The sequence below is a fragment of the Perissodus microlepis genome, chromosome 3 (genome assembly GCF_051167445.1).
Source record: "Perissodus microlepis isolate ML-2025 ecotype Zambia chromosome 3, ASM5116744v1, whole genome shotgun sequence".
NCBI classification, from domain to species: Eukaryota; Metazoa; Chordata; class Actinopteri; order Cichliformes; family Cichlidae; genus Perissodus; species Perissodus microlepis.
The window spans coordinates 25,473,943-25,489,087 of NC_140463.1; the positions used below are offsets into that span (position 1 = coordinate 25,473,943).

General features: G+C 41.0%; 1 protein-coding gene across 7 annotated transcripts in view; it reads right to left on the bottom strand.

Annotated features, from left to right (window-relative positions):
• The window catches only part of LOC146390709 (phosphatidylinositol-binding clathrin assembly protein), a 115,485-nt gene that overhangs the window by 77,249 nt on the left and 23,091 nt on the right, over nucleotides 1–15,145 (bottom strand). For all 7 annotated transcript variants that reach the window (XM_084923693.1, XM_084923692.1, XM_084923690.1 and 4 more), the window contains exon 2: nucleotides 9,912–10,054. In XM_084923693.1, the coding sequence (XP_084779819.1) occupies nucleotides 9,912–10,054 (143 nt within the window). The remainder of the gene's footprint in view (nucleotides 1–9,911; nucleotides 10,055–15,145) is intronic.

Genomic DNA, 15,145 nt, shown 5'->3' on the forward strand with positions numbered 1-15,145 from the left:
GTCATTTCGTGTACCTGAGAAATATCTTGTTTTAGAATTGCCATGCTATTAAAATGACTGTCTTCATTCAAAATGTTAAAATAAAGTAAGCATTATCAGCAATAACTTTAGATCAATAAATGTGGGGAAAAATGTTGTTTTTGGACAATCATTGGCTAGAAATGCTGGGAAAGATGAGCAATTCAGGTGGATTATGTGTCAGATACCCATTTCAACAAGTGATTTTAGCCTTTAAAAAAAAAAATCAATTTTAAAACACTGACTTCTATATGACCCTCGACTCGCCATCTCTCTTAAACACTTGCTTATTCTTGCTCATCTTTCTAACTATTCTCGTAATTACATGAACATAATTCTCTCTTCTTTATTTTCTCCTATGTCCTTCCTTTCTCTCCATTGAGTTTTATCCTTGATTAGGTGGTCTAAGCATTAAATGCTCCCAGGAGAGACTAACAGCCTCCCTGGAGGGAAGAGAGAGGAGGACCGATTGGGAGAGAAGCGATGGAAATTGGCTGTCTCAGCCATTGTTTGGGGTTTCCTGCTGGTTGTTTTTAGTACATATTGGCCCATCATACAAAGGCTTGGAAAGCAGAAGCACAACAACTGAGACCAAAGTCAGACAGGCCTAGGCACACATCAAATCTCTGTCTGTGGTTAATGCTGAATCTAATCTATGTATTTATTAATTAGGAAAGTTCAGACTTTATCTGGCGCTGTGTGAGTGCCTGTCACGAACACCCAGAAGTAGAAACAATGAGGTGGGAGGGAGAAACTCCAAATCCCACAGCTGTGTTTCTGCAAGACATACTCGCAAATTGTCTTTGTAGAGGCACAGAAGTGAAATCGTGATCAAAGATATTGACTGACTCTTGATCGCTTGCAAGATTCAGTGTCACCAGGGAGCGAGTCAGCACAGCTTCTGAGCAAGGCGGAAAAAACTGGAGGTGAATTGAATTGAATGAATATCAATACCCACCACACACCCACACGCACACAGAGAAAATGCACTTTTACTCTAATCACGATCCAAAAGCCCCCTTCACAAATATGGCAGCTGAGGCAAAGATGAGAAATTAAAAGTTAATTCACCTGCTATTTGCTCCGAATGGTAAATTCCCACATTCGATTTGAAAGCAAGGGCTGAATATATTACCACAGTAAAATGGGCAGCATTTAAAATGGCTGCACCCTACAACGAATGCAACAGCAGACCAAATTTAAATATGCTCAGATATTACTGTCTGCTGATTTACAGTCAGTTGAGCACAGATGCAGAGGAAGGCAAGGCAAACACTTGTAGTATCGATGTACCGCCGAGTTAAAGCAGAAACTACACGTTTTAAATGGTTTATAAATACAAACAAGGTTAAAGTTCTCATATAGAGATTTTCTAATGTAGTTGAGCACTCAACACCACTTTTTCCCCTACAAGCCTCATTCATGCAACACATTCATAATCCCTCACATAAAACTGCCCCCTGAGATAACATGAGATGGCAGCTAAAGGATGCTTAATGACAAGTTCAGAAACATTGTCTTTCTCTACCACCACCTTTATTTATTTTTGCTTCATTCCAGTGTTCCTGCTTCTGTACTCATGAAACATGTCCAATATATCGTGTTTTATTCATTTATTTTTTGCATGACTTCTGATGTTTAATCTGGCCAATTTATTGAACTGTAACATCTTCAGGTTAGTATGCAGGTAGTTTTAGGTAGTTGCTGCCAACAGTGGGTACATTTCCCGTGTTGTTCTGGCATCATCACAATAATGTTGGCCCAGGATCAATATTGCAACTGACCAATTGCACTTTAAGTCTTAATATTTGTTATATTTCAAAAATTAATAATCAAGTTAGGTTTGCTGTTAGTCAAATTTAGGTTACTCATGTTGGTTTGCTTGTGATCGTTTTCAATAGCTTTAGCTAACTTCTTAGCTAAAGCTAACTAAATACTCAGACAACATGATTGGTCAGTTCCGGTCAGTCAGTTGGCCCAATGTTGCGCCCACACTGTGCAAGGAGGGAAAGTTCTAGTCTACCATGAATTACTATCTTTGTTACTGTTGAACATTTTCATTGGCATTTTTTTAAATTCCCACCCCTCATTCTATTGAGTCCTGCACAACCAGCATCACTTCAGCATCCTGCTGCCGGTCTTTATTTAACTTCAATTTAATTTATCCAGTATAACTCCAAATCACAACAACAGTTGCTTTAAGGCGCTTTATGTTGTTAGGTAAAGACCCTACAATAATACAAAGAAAACAGAAACCCCTATGACCCTCTATGAGCAAGCACTTTGGAGTAGGAAGGGAAAACTCCCTTCTAACAGGAAGAAACCTCCAACAGAACCAGGCTCAGGTAGAGTAGGCGGTGAGCATATGAAGCGTGAAAATAGACTATTAATAGCAAGAAAAACGGTGTGGATCAGACTGTGAAACCACACGCTCATTGTTAATGACTTGTCAGCCACAAGTAGTTTTATTCAACATGGACTTGAATGAGCATATCGGACGTGACCGCCATAAGCACTTTCCTGATGAGTTAATGGTCTAAGTCAGAGGTCACATCCTATAGACCAGGGGTGCCCAATCCCAGTCCTCGAGAGCTACCGTCCTGCAGCTTTTAGATGCATCCTTGGTCCAACAAACCTGAATCAAATGAATGGCTTGTTATCAGGCCTTTGCCAAACTTGATGGCATGCTGAAGAGGTAATCAAACTATTTGATTCAGCTGTGTTGGAGTAGGGATGCATCTAAAAGCTGCAGGACGGTAGCTCTCGAGGACTGGGATTGGGCACCCCTGCTATAGACAATCTTTTTGCAACCGCCGGTATCGCACCGTGAATTAGGGCTGTTCGATATAACTATATATATCAGATGACGATATAAAAACGCCTATCGTTTCATTTTACGCTATCGTTTGTTTCGTGGTGTCGCAAAATAAACGGTTTACGGCAATATTTTTTCATCTTTTTGATGGTCACTGTAGTGGCTATATTAGTTTCTTAAAGTTCTCTTTCTCTTAGATTTAATATAACCACACTACTGACGGACAAGCGCCTGTTTTCATGCGTTGTCGTTAGCAACAACTACGGTAAAACCATCGCGTGTCCGCTTGTTTATGTTCCACATAAACCTTTCACAAAAATTTTCAAAAATAAACTGAATCACGTGAAAGAGCAGATTATTTACGGATGAGAAGTAAAAAAAGAGCCGCCAGGTGCTAAAAAAATAAACCTTAGACTCAAACATTAGAACAGGCAACCCGCAGCACGCCGTGTAATAAATACAAAGAAAACGGCGGCCGTTACAACTTATGTCTAAAAATGTATAGTTTCATGCATCGGTTAAAACACTCGACTCCGGGTACATGACACGCAGCTGGAAACACTTCACGCAAGTCGAGCTGCCTGAGATTCACAGAATTTACAAAAAAATGTTACATTTTTGTAATTTATATCGTTATCGGGACGATAGAATTCTTATATCGGGATATGAGATTTTGGTCATATCGCACAGCCCTACCGTGAATCTAGTGTGCTTTGAGCTGAATGGTGAGTTGTACATGAGCAATGCCTGATCATTGTGTATGAAAAACAAATGTAGTCCCACAAGTAAGGAAGTAGTGCTAGTAGCTAGTTTTTCACAAAAAGATCTCTCCTACAAGAAAAAACGTTTTAATCTCAGTGGAGACCTGATGTGAAGGATTGTAGTACATGTTACTGCAGTGGTTCTCAAAACCACTAATGGACGATGGGGGGAAAAAAATGCAGCGTAAAACTAATCGAATTAAATCCTCAGTCACACAGGCTTAGCACCCTGCAGGGGAATTTATTTATTTATTTATTTTTAACTCTCCAACCAGCCAGAGGTGATTGCTAGTTGTCACTTTGGTTGCTAGCAGCTTGCTAGCGTTGTCTGTAGTTTTCATGAAATATGCCAGCTAGTGCTTCTTGGGTAGTTTAGTGGTGTTTGCAGCTAGGTCGGCGTCTTGCATCCAAAGCCACCGTGTTGACCGAGGCAACGTGCGACCAACCAAAGCAACCTAAAGGAGGGTTTTGGTGCAGCAAAGTATACCTCTTTGCAACCAATTTCATTCAAGCCACTACTTGTCAGGGAAAACACATTATTCCCATAGTAACCAGACCAGCGGTTGCCAGATGATTGCAGACTGGTCTGTGCGCTTGTGTAACTGAAACTTATATGCAACTTTTTTTTTTTTTAATTTCTTTTCTTTTTTTTTCTTTTTTTTAAATATGGTAACTTTGCAAACACATTTATCTCCAGAGAATTGCTGGACTGGGTGTGGTCCAAATGGAAAAATGTTATCTTATCACAAATCACTGTTATGCTGGCACCATTTAAAAAAGTTAAAAAAAAAACAAAACCAAACAATATTGTTTTCTATGTATGTTTTTAAACTTCCAATCATTTTATTTAGCAAAAGTATTAATAAGCCGACGATCTGATATCCTCGTGTCAGTGTTGTTCCCACGTCATCATAATAAATGTTGTTCCAGGTTCAACATTGCAAGTGACCAATCACCTTCTCCTGACGTCATCCGCGACCTCGAAAAAAAACAAACTCCTTCAAAAAATCTACTTCACTTGCGAGAAGAGAAACCGCCTCTGTAAGGACAATATGTATAATGCTTACCGTTTATTAAAGACAATTATCCTGAAATGCAAAGAATTCAAGTTCCTGGATGGGCGGACAGAAGTGGTTTCTCTTCTCGCAAGTGAAGTAGATTTTTTTAAGGCGGTATTTTCAAAGGCACAAAAGGGGGACGTCACAACAACGTGATTGGTCACTTGCAATGTTGAACCTGGAACAACATTTATGATGATGATGTGGGAACAACACCGACACGAGGATATCAGATCATCCATTAATAAGCACAGCAGAGTACCTGGGAGACTAAATAATGCCCCCGAAAACCCAGACAGATGCAATTATTTTGGGATTAGCAGTTCTTTAAAACCAAGGAAATTACTTTTCAGGGTGAAACCTACATGATGTCATTTCCTTTTACATCAAGACTCACACCACTCGTCACGATCTTTAATCTTTGATCGTTCGTCAGAAGCCGAACGTGGCCATCTTTAGTGTGCCAGACAAGCTGCAAGTGCTCAGCAGTGTTGATCTGAAGGGGAATGTACAGTCTATTGACCCCAATTCTGTGGGTCTTTGGTTTCTAATTTTACGGCCAGATTTCTCTCAGCTCTGACTGTAATGGATGGGACGACCGTGAGGGAGCAGGGACACCTGGCCGCTGAGCCCTAGTCAGCACCAGTGTCCTGACAGGTCTGATGAATGGAGGCTGATGAGTACACAGTCTTGTCTCTACTACAGCCGGAAGCCTCGCTCCACGGGGCTAAAGCAGGAGGAGTGCATCTCCCTACTATTAGCGATTCGGTGCATCACTCTTATTTTACACATTTAATAACCTCTCAACAAGATCATACAGGCAAAGCTAATCTAAAAAAAAATAATGATGCATTAACGAGTCTTTACATGCAAACACAAAAAAATTATGCCTATTACTTCAGTATTATGGCTCCATTATGGATTGGGGACAATGAAAAGGTGGAAAGACAGTAATATAAAGCTATATCAGAAAGATTCATTAGATTTTTTTTAAATATGCCACAGCAGAAATAAACACAGGAAGACACACTGACTGCAAGCTCTTCGTTAGTAACACAGAAATTAGAAACTAGTGTGGTGCTGCTATCACTGTAGGTGAGACGTCAACATCAAACGGGTTCCTTCTGACAGCGACAGCTCCGAGATAAATCAGCCTACAGTTCGGGAATACCTCTAAACCGCTTCCTGCTGCTCTGCAGTGACCTACTTAGCATGATTTGATTTATCAGAAATGTTGCAGGAATTTCCACAGCTTGAGCAATCAAACAGGATGGAGGTACCTGCTGATGTGATGTCTCTCTTAACTAAGGTCTTGACTTATTCTTATTTTTTTTTTAGTGTGTCAGTTTGTCTCTGCTGCACTGGTGCTGTCAACGCAACAGCTAATTCTGGAGTATTGTGACTAATGCTCTCAACCTAAAATACTGCCAGTCAGGAAGAGGTTTCTAGCAAAACACCAAAAATGCAATTGCCTCACTCCCAAGTCTTCCTCATTTTTCAGAGGAACTTTAGATTGGCGCAATCAAACAATGCACCTCCAACAGGAAATGTTATGTAATGTGGACAAAACTGATCTTGGCAAAACAAGGAAGCGATGCTTCCCCATACTGACTGATATTGAAAGGAATGTGGTGCAGGGAGTGTCGGCGTTTGGGAGTGTTTGTGTACAAGTGCATGGTATTTTTTTTTGATCCTACAGTACACAGTGTATTTGCAAACAAGCTTAACTACCCACCATTTCATAGCTGACTGTTATCTACTTATATCTGATGGATGAAGAATGACAACAATCCACAGAGCGGCTTGCTCTTTTAGAGGAATCATTCGACATTTTAGAGAATTTGCTCATTTTCGTATTCTTAGCGAGAGTTAGTGGAGATTTATGTCACTTTGGCGTTTGCACAATAAATATGAGTAAGCGGCTTGCTAGCTAGCTTTCACAAAAAAACAAGAAAAAGGGGAACCAACTATTCCGCCTCCGTCCAAAGTTAATCTACCAAAGCTCCCAAATTATCGCTACGCAAAAACATTGCATAACAGCAACAGACTGAGAGCTAAGCTAAGGGCTTGGAAGCAAAACGTTTACATTTCCTAAACCAGGAGCGTGCAACATAAGGTCCGAGGCCAGAATTGGTCCAGCAAACACTCCAGCCTCACCCACTGTATAAGGGAGGATATAGATTTTCTTACATTTAACTGTATGTTCATAGGTTTTAAAGCTGTTCTAATGGAAAAGACCCCTCACCCCTACACCAAAATAATTAAGTGATAGACAGCTAAATGATAGAAAGGTTCCTTTTTTTTCCCCCACTATCTACTACTCAATTCAGAAAAGTTGCATTCAGCATTATGAAACTAGCAGGAGCATCAGGCAGGAGTTAGGGCCAGCTTTTGGTGCAGCACTGGTGTCTAAATAGCTTTCCACCAATGCAGAGGGAAGGATTATGAGTATTTACCCATAGCAGAGGCAGAGTCGCTTTTGTGTGCCGTCCTTCTACAAGCCAACAACATCATCACCTCTGGGCATAGAGACAATCTTAGGTCAAAGACCAACAATTTTAAGGGTTGGTGTGAAACGGAAAGGTAAAAACCACAGCAGAGTTCACCACAAAGAAGGAGAAACTGCACTGGGTGTGACTTCCAGAGAACCACTGTTATTAATGATAACCACAACCGCCAAATGAACCTCATGCAGCGCTCCACTGCTATTTACTGCAAATGTGCAAGCTACTTGCAGCAAAAACAGTGATGAGACACAAACACACAGTGTCATGATCTATTATGCAGCACTGTATGCAATCTGTGTAATGCATCTTATGCAACAACCAGCATATGCACTGCATGCATCAACAACAAAGGTGACTTGCATGCTTTTACCTGCCTCTGTTTTACACATTTTCTTTGTGCCATTACAGGATTTAATGATTGCTTAATTCAATAACAGAACATTTCACAGAAGCAAGTATCTTGGATTATGTCAGATGGTGAAGAAGTTTGTCAAGCAAACCAACATTTCCTCTCGCATAATGTTGCTAGAGATAAACAAGATCTGGTTAGGTAGCCGGCTGTGACTTTTGTACACTGCATGAATTTGAAAGTGGTTGCATAATTCTAAGACACGCAGCTTGTGGGGATAGGTTAATTGGAAAATCCAAATTGCCACTAGGTGTGAATGTGCGAGTGAATGTGAGTGCGAATGGTTGTCTGTCTCTGTGTGTTAGCCCTGCGACAGACTGGCGACCTGTCCAGGGTGTACCCCGCCTCTCGCCCTATGACAGCTGGGATAGGCTCCAGCGCCCCCCGCGACCCTGAAAAGGAGAAGCGGAAGCGAATGGATGGATGGATGCATAATTCTATTACCATCTATAAGATGAATATATTTACTACATAAGTAAATAAGTGACCTCTTTTTTTCCACAAAGAGGAAAAAACAAAACAAAAAAACAACACTTTTAGCTGGAGAAAGGATTGTAGTACATGTTATGGCAGTGCTTCTCAAAACCATTACTGGATGACCAGGGAAAAAAAATATAAGTAAAGTTAAGGCCTCAATCACACAGCCCTGGAGACTGACCCCTTAGCAACTGCAGGTTACTAGGGGGGGGAAAGTGCATTCCCTGTCCAGCTGGTGAGGTAAAAAGCTGCACTGTTGCTAGCAGATTACCCATGTCTGATGTAGTTTGCATGACACGTATCAACTTGCAGGGTTTTGCTACCGCTTGTCGGGTAGTTTAGTGGTATAAGCAGCCCAGTTGGCGTCTGGTATGCAAAGCTACCATGGTGACCGAGGCAATGTGCTAGCAACCAAAGCAACCTCAGGGAGGGTTTTGGTGCAGAAAAGTAAACCACTTTGCAAGTAATTTCACTCCAGAGACAGCAGCAATCAGTCACAATCAGTCCGATTGTGACACACACACCCCCCGCCCCGCCCGCAGTGATCAGCGGTTGCCAGATGGTCGACAACTGGTCTCATACAGATAGATCAACATCTCCAGCAGCTGGACTGAGAGTGATATGTTGGAAAAATTACAAACTTAACACAAGAAGTGAGGATTTTGTCACCGTAACAAGCCTTCTTGGCAAAAATCCTATACTGTTGGATAGCCAGTTTATTTCCGTAGCTCCTTAGCAAGGTAGAGCCATTCGTGCATCACTAGCAGTAAAGCATAATGCTTTTTTTTTTTTTTTTTTAACTCCTTAAAAACATCGCTGCAGCACATTCAAGGACAGAGCCTGGTCAGCACTCTCTGTGGGGCTTTTTCAGTAAGTAACAAACACACAACACTAGCAGTCGAGATTACAAGTTCTACAGTTTTAATAATGTTTATGTTAACTGCCGCCATCGGCTGCTCCAACTTTCCAAGTCTGAAGTCTGACGGGGTTCAGTTGAAAATTCCGACTTTCAATTTGGAATTGAACATACCATTGGGGTTAGGGTTAAAGTCAATCAATAATGATGACTTAGACTGCTTAGTAAAATAAATACAATAAGAGAGGAGAACATGGCCCAAAAAAGCAAAAATAGGTAAATAAATAAACTTGAGGATATTTAAGCAGAAAAAACAGGAGAAGCTCAGTAAATAAGCTCTAAATAAAATAATACCAAGTTAAAAGCTCAGTATTGTACAGTAAGTGGTTCACTAAGTAAAAACCTTAATAAAATAAACACAGATCTCTCTATTAAAATCTGTACTGCTGCATATAAACTGACATTTTGTGTACACGGGTCCTTATCAGACCTCATCATAATTAATGAAAAAAAAAAAAGTTCTCATGAACAAAGAAAGGTTTGCTTGGGCTTTCATTTCAGATTTGTCTTTGAATGCCGGCAAACCCATGGAGAGACCCAGCTGGGTTATTCTTCCTGCTTCCAAGCATGTTTTTTTTATGAAGTTAAATTATTTGATTATTCTTTTGCTTCCATCCTTGTCCCCCATCTAGCCTCTGGCTGAGCTAATTAATTTCTCAGCGCTCCACAGCTACTTCAATCACTCACGCCTCGTGTCCAATATATACATCCTCAGTTACTGTGCATGCTGTTTACGTCCCATACGGGTCGGCCACCCTCCCACTCCACTGATGTTGATCACAATGCACAGACATGAATAAAAGACTTTCTAAAATCTGTGTATGTTCGGATTTATGAGTGTGTGGGTTGAGACAGGGTTGAGTAATAATATCACTTATTGATGTAGCTTGCTCTGACTGCCCTGGAGGGCTTTTGTTTGTGTCAGTATGTGTGTGTGTGATGTCTCCTACCTCGTTGCCGTACATCATGAGGTGGTGGGTGGTGATAAGAGCTTTGAAGACCACCACCCAGCTGGAGTTGGCTGTGCGCTCAAACAGCGTGTCCGCCAGCTGGGGAATGTTCACGTTCATCTCATTGGTGCAGTGGATCAGATCTGGCCAGGACACAAAAAAAACAACAAAATGAGAGAAGAAGAGAGGCTTACACAAGAGAACAGAACAAAGAGCAGTGATGAGAAGCTTTTAAAGATAACCCTGACCGACACAATGCTAAATTACTTTTCACACAGAGAGAAAAAAAAAAATACAGACGCACACACAGCAAGGACCAACAAACAGAGCACGAATTTCATCTGAATTCTTAAGTGAAAGAAGTCTGAAGGACAGGTGCTACCCATAGAACTATTTCTTGTCTTCTTTTGACTCTTACTCTGCTGCACCTTTACCCTCTTCTCTGCTCTCTCTCTCTCTCTCTCTCTCTCTCTCTCTCGACATCTTAGCAGAAGTTCACGTGTCATTCATTCACCCAACCTGGAGGAAAACTGAACCTTCGAGTGTATGACTGTCAAAATATAATAAAAAAACAAAACTATCAAATCTCAGAAATAATTTCAAAATAGGTCTTTTACAGTATATAGTGTTACATCACTGCTTTAACTTTCCACCAAAGTCTGGCATTAGATTTTTATAATGAGGCAATTTTTTTGTTAGAGTTTAATGTTAATTAAATGTTAACTTTCAGCAAATACTCCAGTAATGTGAACATTATTCATGGAGGTGTGGGATTATCTTTGCAGGTTAAGTCTGTGCAATACTGGTATCATCAGGGTTCAACATAACAAACATATGTTGGGCAAGTTGACCAACCAGCTGCTGTTTTTTTTTAAGAAAAAAAATATGTAAACAGTATTTCCACAGATCGGTTCACCTTTCACGGGTACTGGGTGAAATGAACCATCACGAATTAGTGTTTTTCTTACACCACAGGGTAGTAGTAAGGGTAGTAATATACTACAGTATTTTCACATTAAAATAAAACAGCATGTTCAGAAAGTTTAAGTGTCAAGAAAAGTGATCTTTTTAGCTGTTTTCATCCACCACACAGACACAGACAGCACAAGGAAATGAAGAAGCAGCTAAAATCAAAGCTGTCTGTGTACAGGTAAACTTCTTAGGTCTCTCAATTTGGCATTTCTCATAACCTTTGCTGCAAGCTGCTGGCAGGCATGATGTGTCTTTCTAGCAGCAAGACATGCGGCGGGTGAGGGGCACAGCATTCACTCCTCCTTTAGCTACACATTTCTTTCTGAAAACCCTCCTAAGAAAATGATGGTATATTTTAGAGATTAAGTTAGTTTATTATATAAAGTAATTCAAAAGGGGTTTTTTTGGGCCAGTGAAAGTCTGATCTATTGGCCCAGTGAGGAAAAAACAAATTCTATGTTGAACAGCTAAGAGGCAGGAGACTATAAGACTGCCTTAAAGGACCCAGGAAAAAACAGGTGTGTTGGCAGGTATGACTAAATTAGCAAAATCCAAACTGTACAGGGATGATTAGGGATGGTTGTGATTTGTGAATATTTAAATAGCTGTTAAATTAATAACTCAAGTTTCAACGATTGTTACATATAAATTTGTACTTGATTTTTGGAAGATGATAATAATAATACGTCTATTAAAACTACAAAAACAGAAGAAAAGCTTTCTATGTAACAGGTGTCTGACCTGGGAAGCATGTGTGGCATGAGGAAACGAGATGCTTTTATATAAACAGGAGAAACATCCACACAGATTTAAAAAGCCCTTCAAAAAATAAAATCAAACGACTCCCAGAGCAAGCTCTGCCAGGGAAAGCTACCACATCAAATGTAGTTTATGTTAATTTATGCCGTTTTAATTTACATTGTTGCCATCTGGAAGTGATTTCTTGTTGTGCACCTCTTAATTTTTGTGACCTGGCATGCTGAACGTGCACGGACGGGTTGAAGAAATGAGTGTATGGTTATGTTGGTCTTTACCAGCATTTCAATGATACCTCAGTACAGGTGGTCAGAGTGCCGTTTCTTAAATTTGTAAATTCTGTAACATATTGTATTATTTAATTAGTTCAGTCTATTACTGTTACTGTCTTGGAGCAACTGTAACCCACATAATTTTCCTTAGGGATTAATAAAGTATTCTGATTCTGATTAAAAGAGGCAACAGCCTACGCAACCACTAATGTGTTAAACATAAACTAGTTTATAATTTTTATAGACACACACACACACACACACACACACACAAAGAGTTACTCCAGGAAGAGAAGAGCACCAACTTTTTCTTGTGTAGCTGCTTCAAACCCTTAAAATATGCACTTTTTTTTTACCACTTTAGAGAAAACAGGAAACTGACAGACGCCCTAGATTTATTTATTTATTTTTAAACAAAGAATAAATAAAAGGTGCTTATTGAGCTAGGGATGCTTCCCCCATTGCATAAAATCCTCTTTAGCTTTTACTTCATCCCAAGACATGCCTAATATGATCTGACCAGAACCTAACAGCTTGGCCCCACCTTGCTGTTCCTACCACTTTAAATGGAGATCGATTTGAAGGTCTTCTAGCTTATTACACAGATTCAGTGTCTCCGCTAGCCGCGTGCAACGCCCTCAGTGAGCCTCTCGAGCACAAACATCAATACAGACACACACGGTTAAATTGATCATTCACACCAGATATCAGGGTGTTTTCTGTTTCATTTCTCTGGCGTCCTCAACCACTTTCATTCCTTCGCCTCTCTCTCGCCATCTTTTATTCTTCACCGTAGGACGTTATGAGCTGCCGGCTCACACACCTGGTAACTACGGAAACAGCTTCTCATTAAACTACTCGAGGGCTGTAGCGGGAGAGACTCCCGACGGGGAACTTCATCACCATAATCAGGTGTGCATGCGCACGTGCACGAGCGCGCGCCTTCATTCAATAAAGAATCATACCTTCACTCACTTAACCCATCATCTTGCTCAAGTACTCACACATTCCACAGCAGACTCCCAGTCCCGTATCAATCATTCACTCAACATGCTACCTCTCCCACTTACCCCCTAACACACACACACACACACCAAGCAGTCTGCTATGCGGTCAATACAAATGAGAGTAGAATAATGTAACAGCACAGCTGCATTTAGCCAAACAGAACAACATTTAGTGGCTAACAGAGTGCAGCTGGACTGAAAACGCTCTCACAGCCAGTCTCACCTTGCCTTTCTGTCTCTCTGCAGCCCCCCACCCCACCTCCCACTGCACCGCTGCATGACATTATGACTGGAAACAATATCTCTGAACTGGAAGCGGGCACCGAAAGCGACTGGTGTCTTTGTTAACGAATTAGTCTCCTTGCTGCTCTGTCTTTCTTTATTATTGCTGCTGCTACCTTGTGTTTCTCTTTTTTTTTTTCCCCATCTGTCCATCTCGCCTTCTTTTTTAGCAGAGCTCATGTTTTTTCATTAGGTCTGGAGTGGTGTGAGAGAAACAGAGAGAACTAAGAGAAGGACTGATTAGGTCTGTGGGGACGCTCGTGCATGAGTGTGTACGTGTGCGAGTGATAATTTAAAAGAGGGTACATGTGCTGACTTAATCAGCCAGAGTGGAAAGCATTAGATGCCACTGATCCCAGACCGGCGAGAGACAGAGAGAAAAGGGACGGCAAGGCAATTGAGACAAACATATGGCTGAGAAATGAAGATAAAAAAAGAGAGGAAGACGAGGTAAAGAGAAGGAGACACGAGCAGATGTGACGAGAGATCAAGAGTCCTACAGAGAGGTATAAAGAGGAAACGGATGAAAAGTGATGAAGAATAGGGGGACGAGAAGAAGAGATCGATAAATGAAATGAAATTATGAGACGCGAGACATGAGTGTCTCTTCATCCAGACAATTTAGAAGAATCCACACACAGCTCAACAAGCTGCTCGCCTCGCTTTATCTCTGCAGCAGAAACGCGGCTGGGGATGCAATTTTTTCTTCTCCCCCGCAAGCACACCCCGGAGCAATTATTCTGACCGCAAATGGAAAAATACATAAGTTTGAGTCTATCATCCCTCAACGGCAAGGCTAACACCAACATGTCAGCGTCCTACAAGCAATTACCTGCACAACAGTTTCATAACAAACGTAGCCTGGCTAATTGGCGCCCACACATTACAAGATGAGGACAACAGAGGACTGAAGCAGTCTGTGTACGAGAGCGCATTATACAATGTCAGAAGTCTCATTACAAGTGTACTTTAAAAGCTGGGTCTGTAGAGACTGAGGTGGCCGGTTCTGTGTTAGGTTAGCCAAGTATTGGTTATTCATTATGCTGAGTACTTCAGGGTTCCTTACTCATTTAGACTCACCACAAACGGCATGGAAGATTGACGTAGCCACCCTAAAGTCACCTACTTGCTTAAAAAAAAATGGCCTTTTGGTTGCCATGGCATAAGTTCTGTATTGTTTTTTTTTGGTTTTTGAACGAGAGGCTAAAGATCTGCTTTTATCTGACACTAGAGACAAGAAACAGACTTAAGCCGCTTTCACTCATCGTGCATCACTCAGAAACCAACCGTTAGTTACTAGCAGAAATTTTACCGTCCAGTTGCCTAATATAACTATTATCAGGCCATACTTTAATCAACCTTATCATGGGCACTGATCGCTATCATTGTGTGCCTTTTGTACCATCTTCCTCCCCTCACCCCAAACTGGTCACAGCAGATGGCTGTCTGGTTCTGCTGAAGGTTTCTTAATGTTAAAAGGGATTTTTTCTGGTTCCCACTATTAACTCGTTCTTGCTCAAAGGGGGTTGTGTGATTGTCTTCTCTTGATTATTGTCGGATCTTTAGCTGTCGAGCACCTTGAGGTGTTGTGATTTGGTGCTATATAAATACAGTTAAATTGAAAATTGAATTTGGATTGGTAGTTGCTTCAATCATTCACTTCAAAGTTAAGAAAAGTTCATTTCATCACAGACTTTGAGGTCTCTTGTCACTGTGATGCATCTATGATTACACTCCAAATCTGAAAGGCAAGAAAAGAGGCTTTGGTTTTAGGCAGGGGTAGGCAACTCCAGGCCTCAAGGACCGGTGTCCTGCAGGTGTCCTTGATCCATCACAGCTGATTTAAATGGCTAAATTACCTCCTCAACATGTCTTGAAGTTCTCCAGAGGCCTGGTAATGAACTAATATTCTGATTCAGGTGTGTTGACCCAGGGTGATATCTAA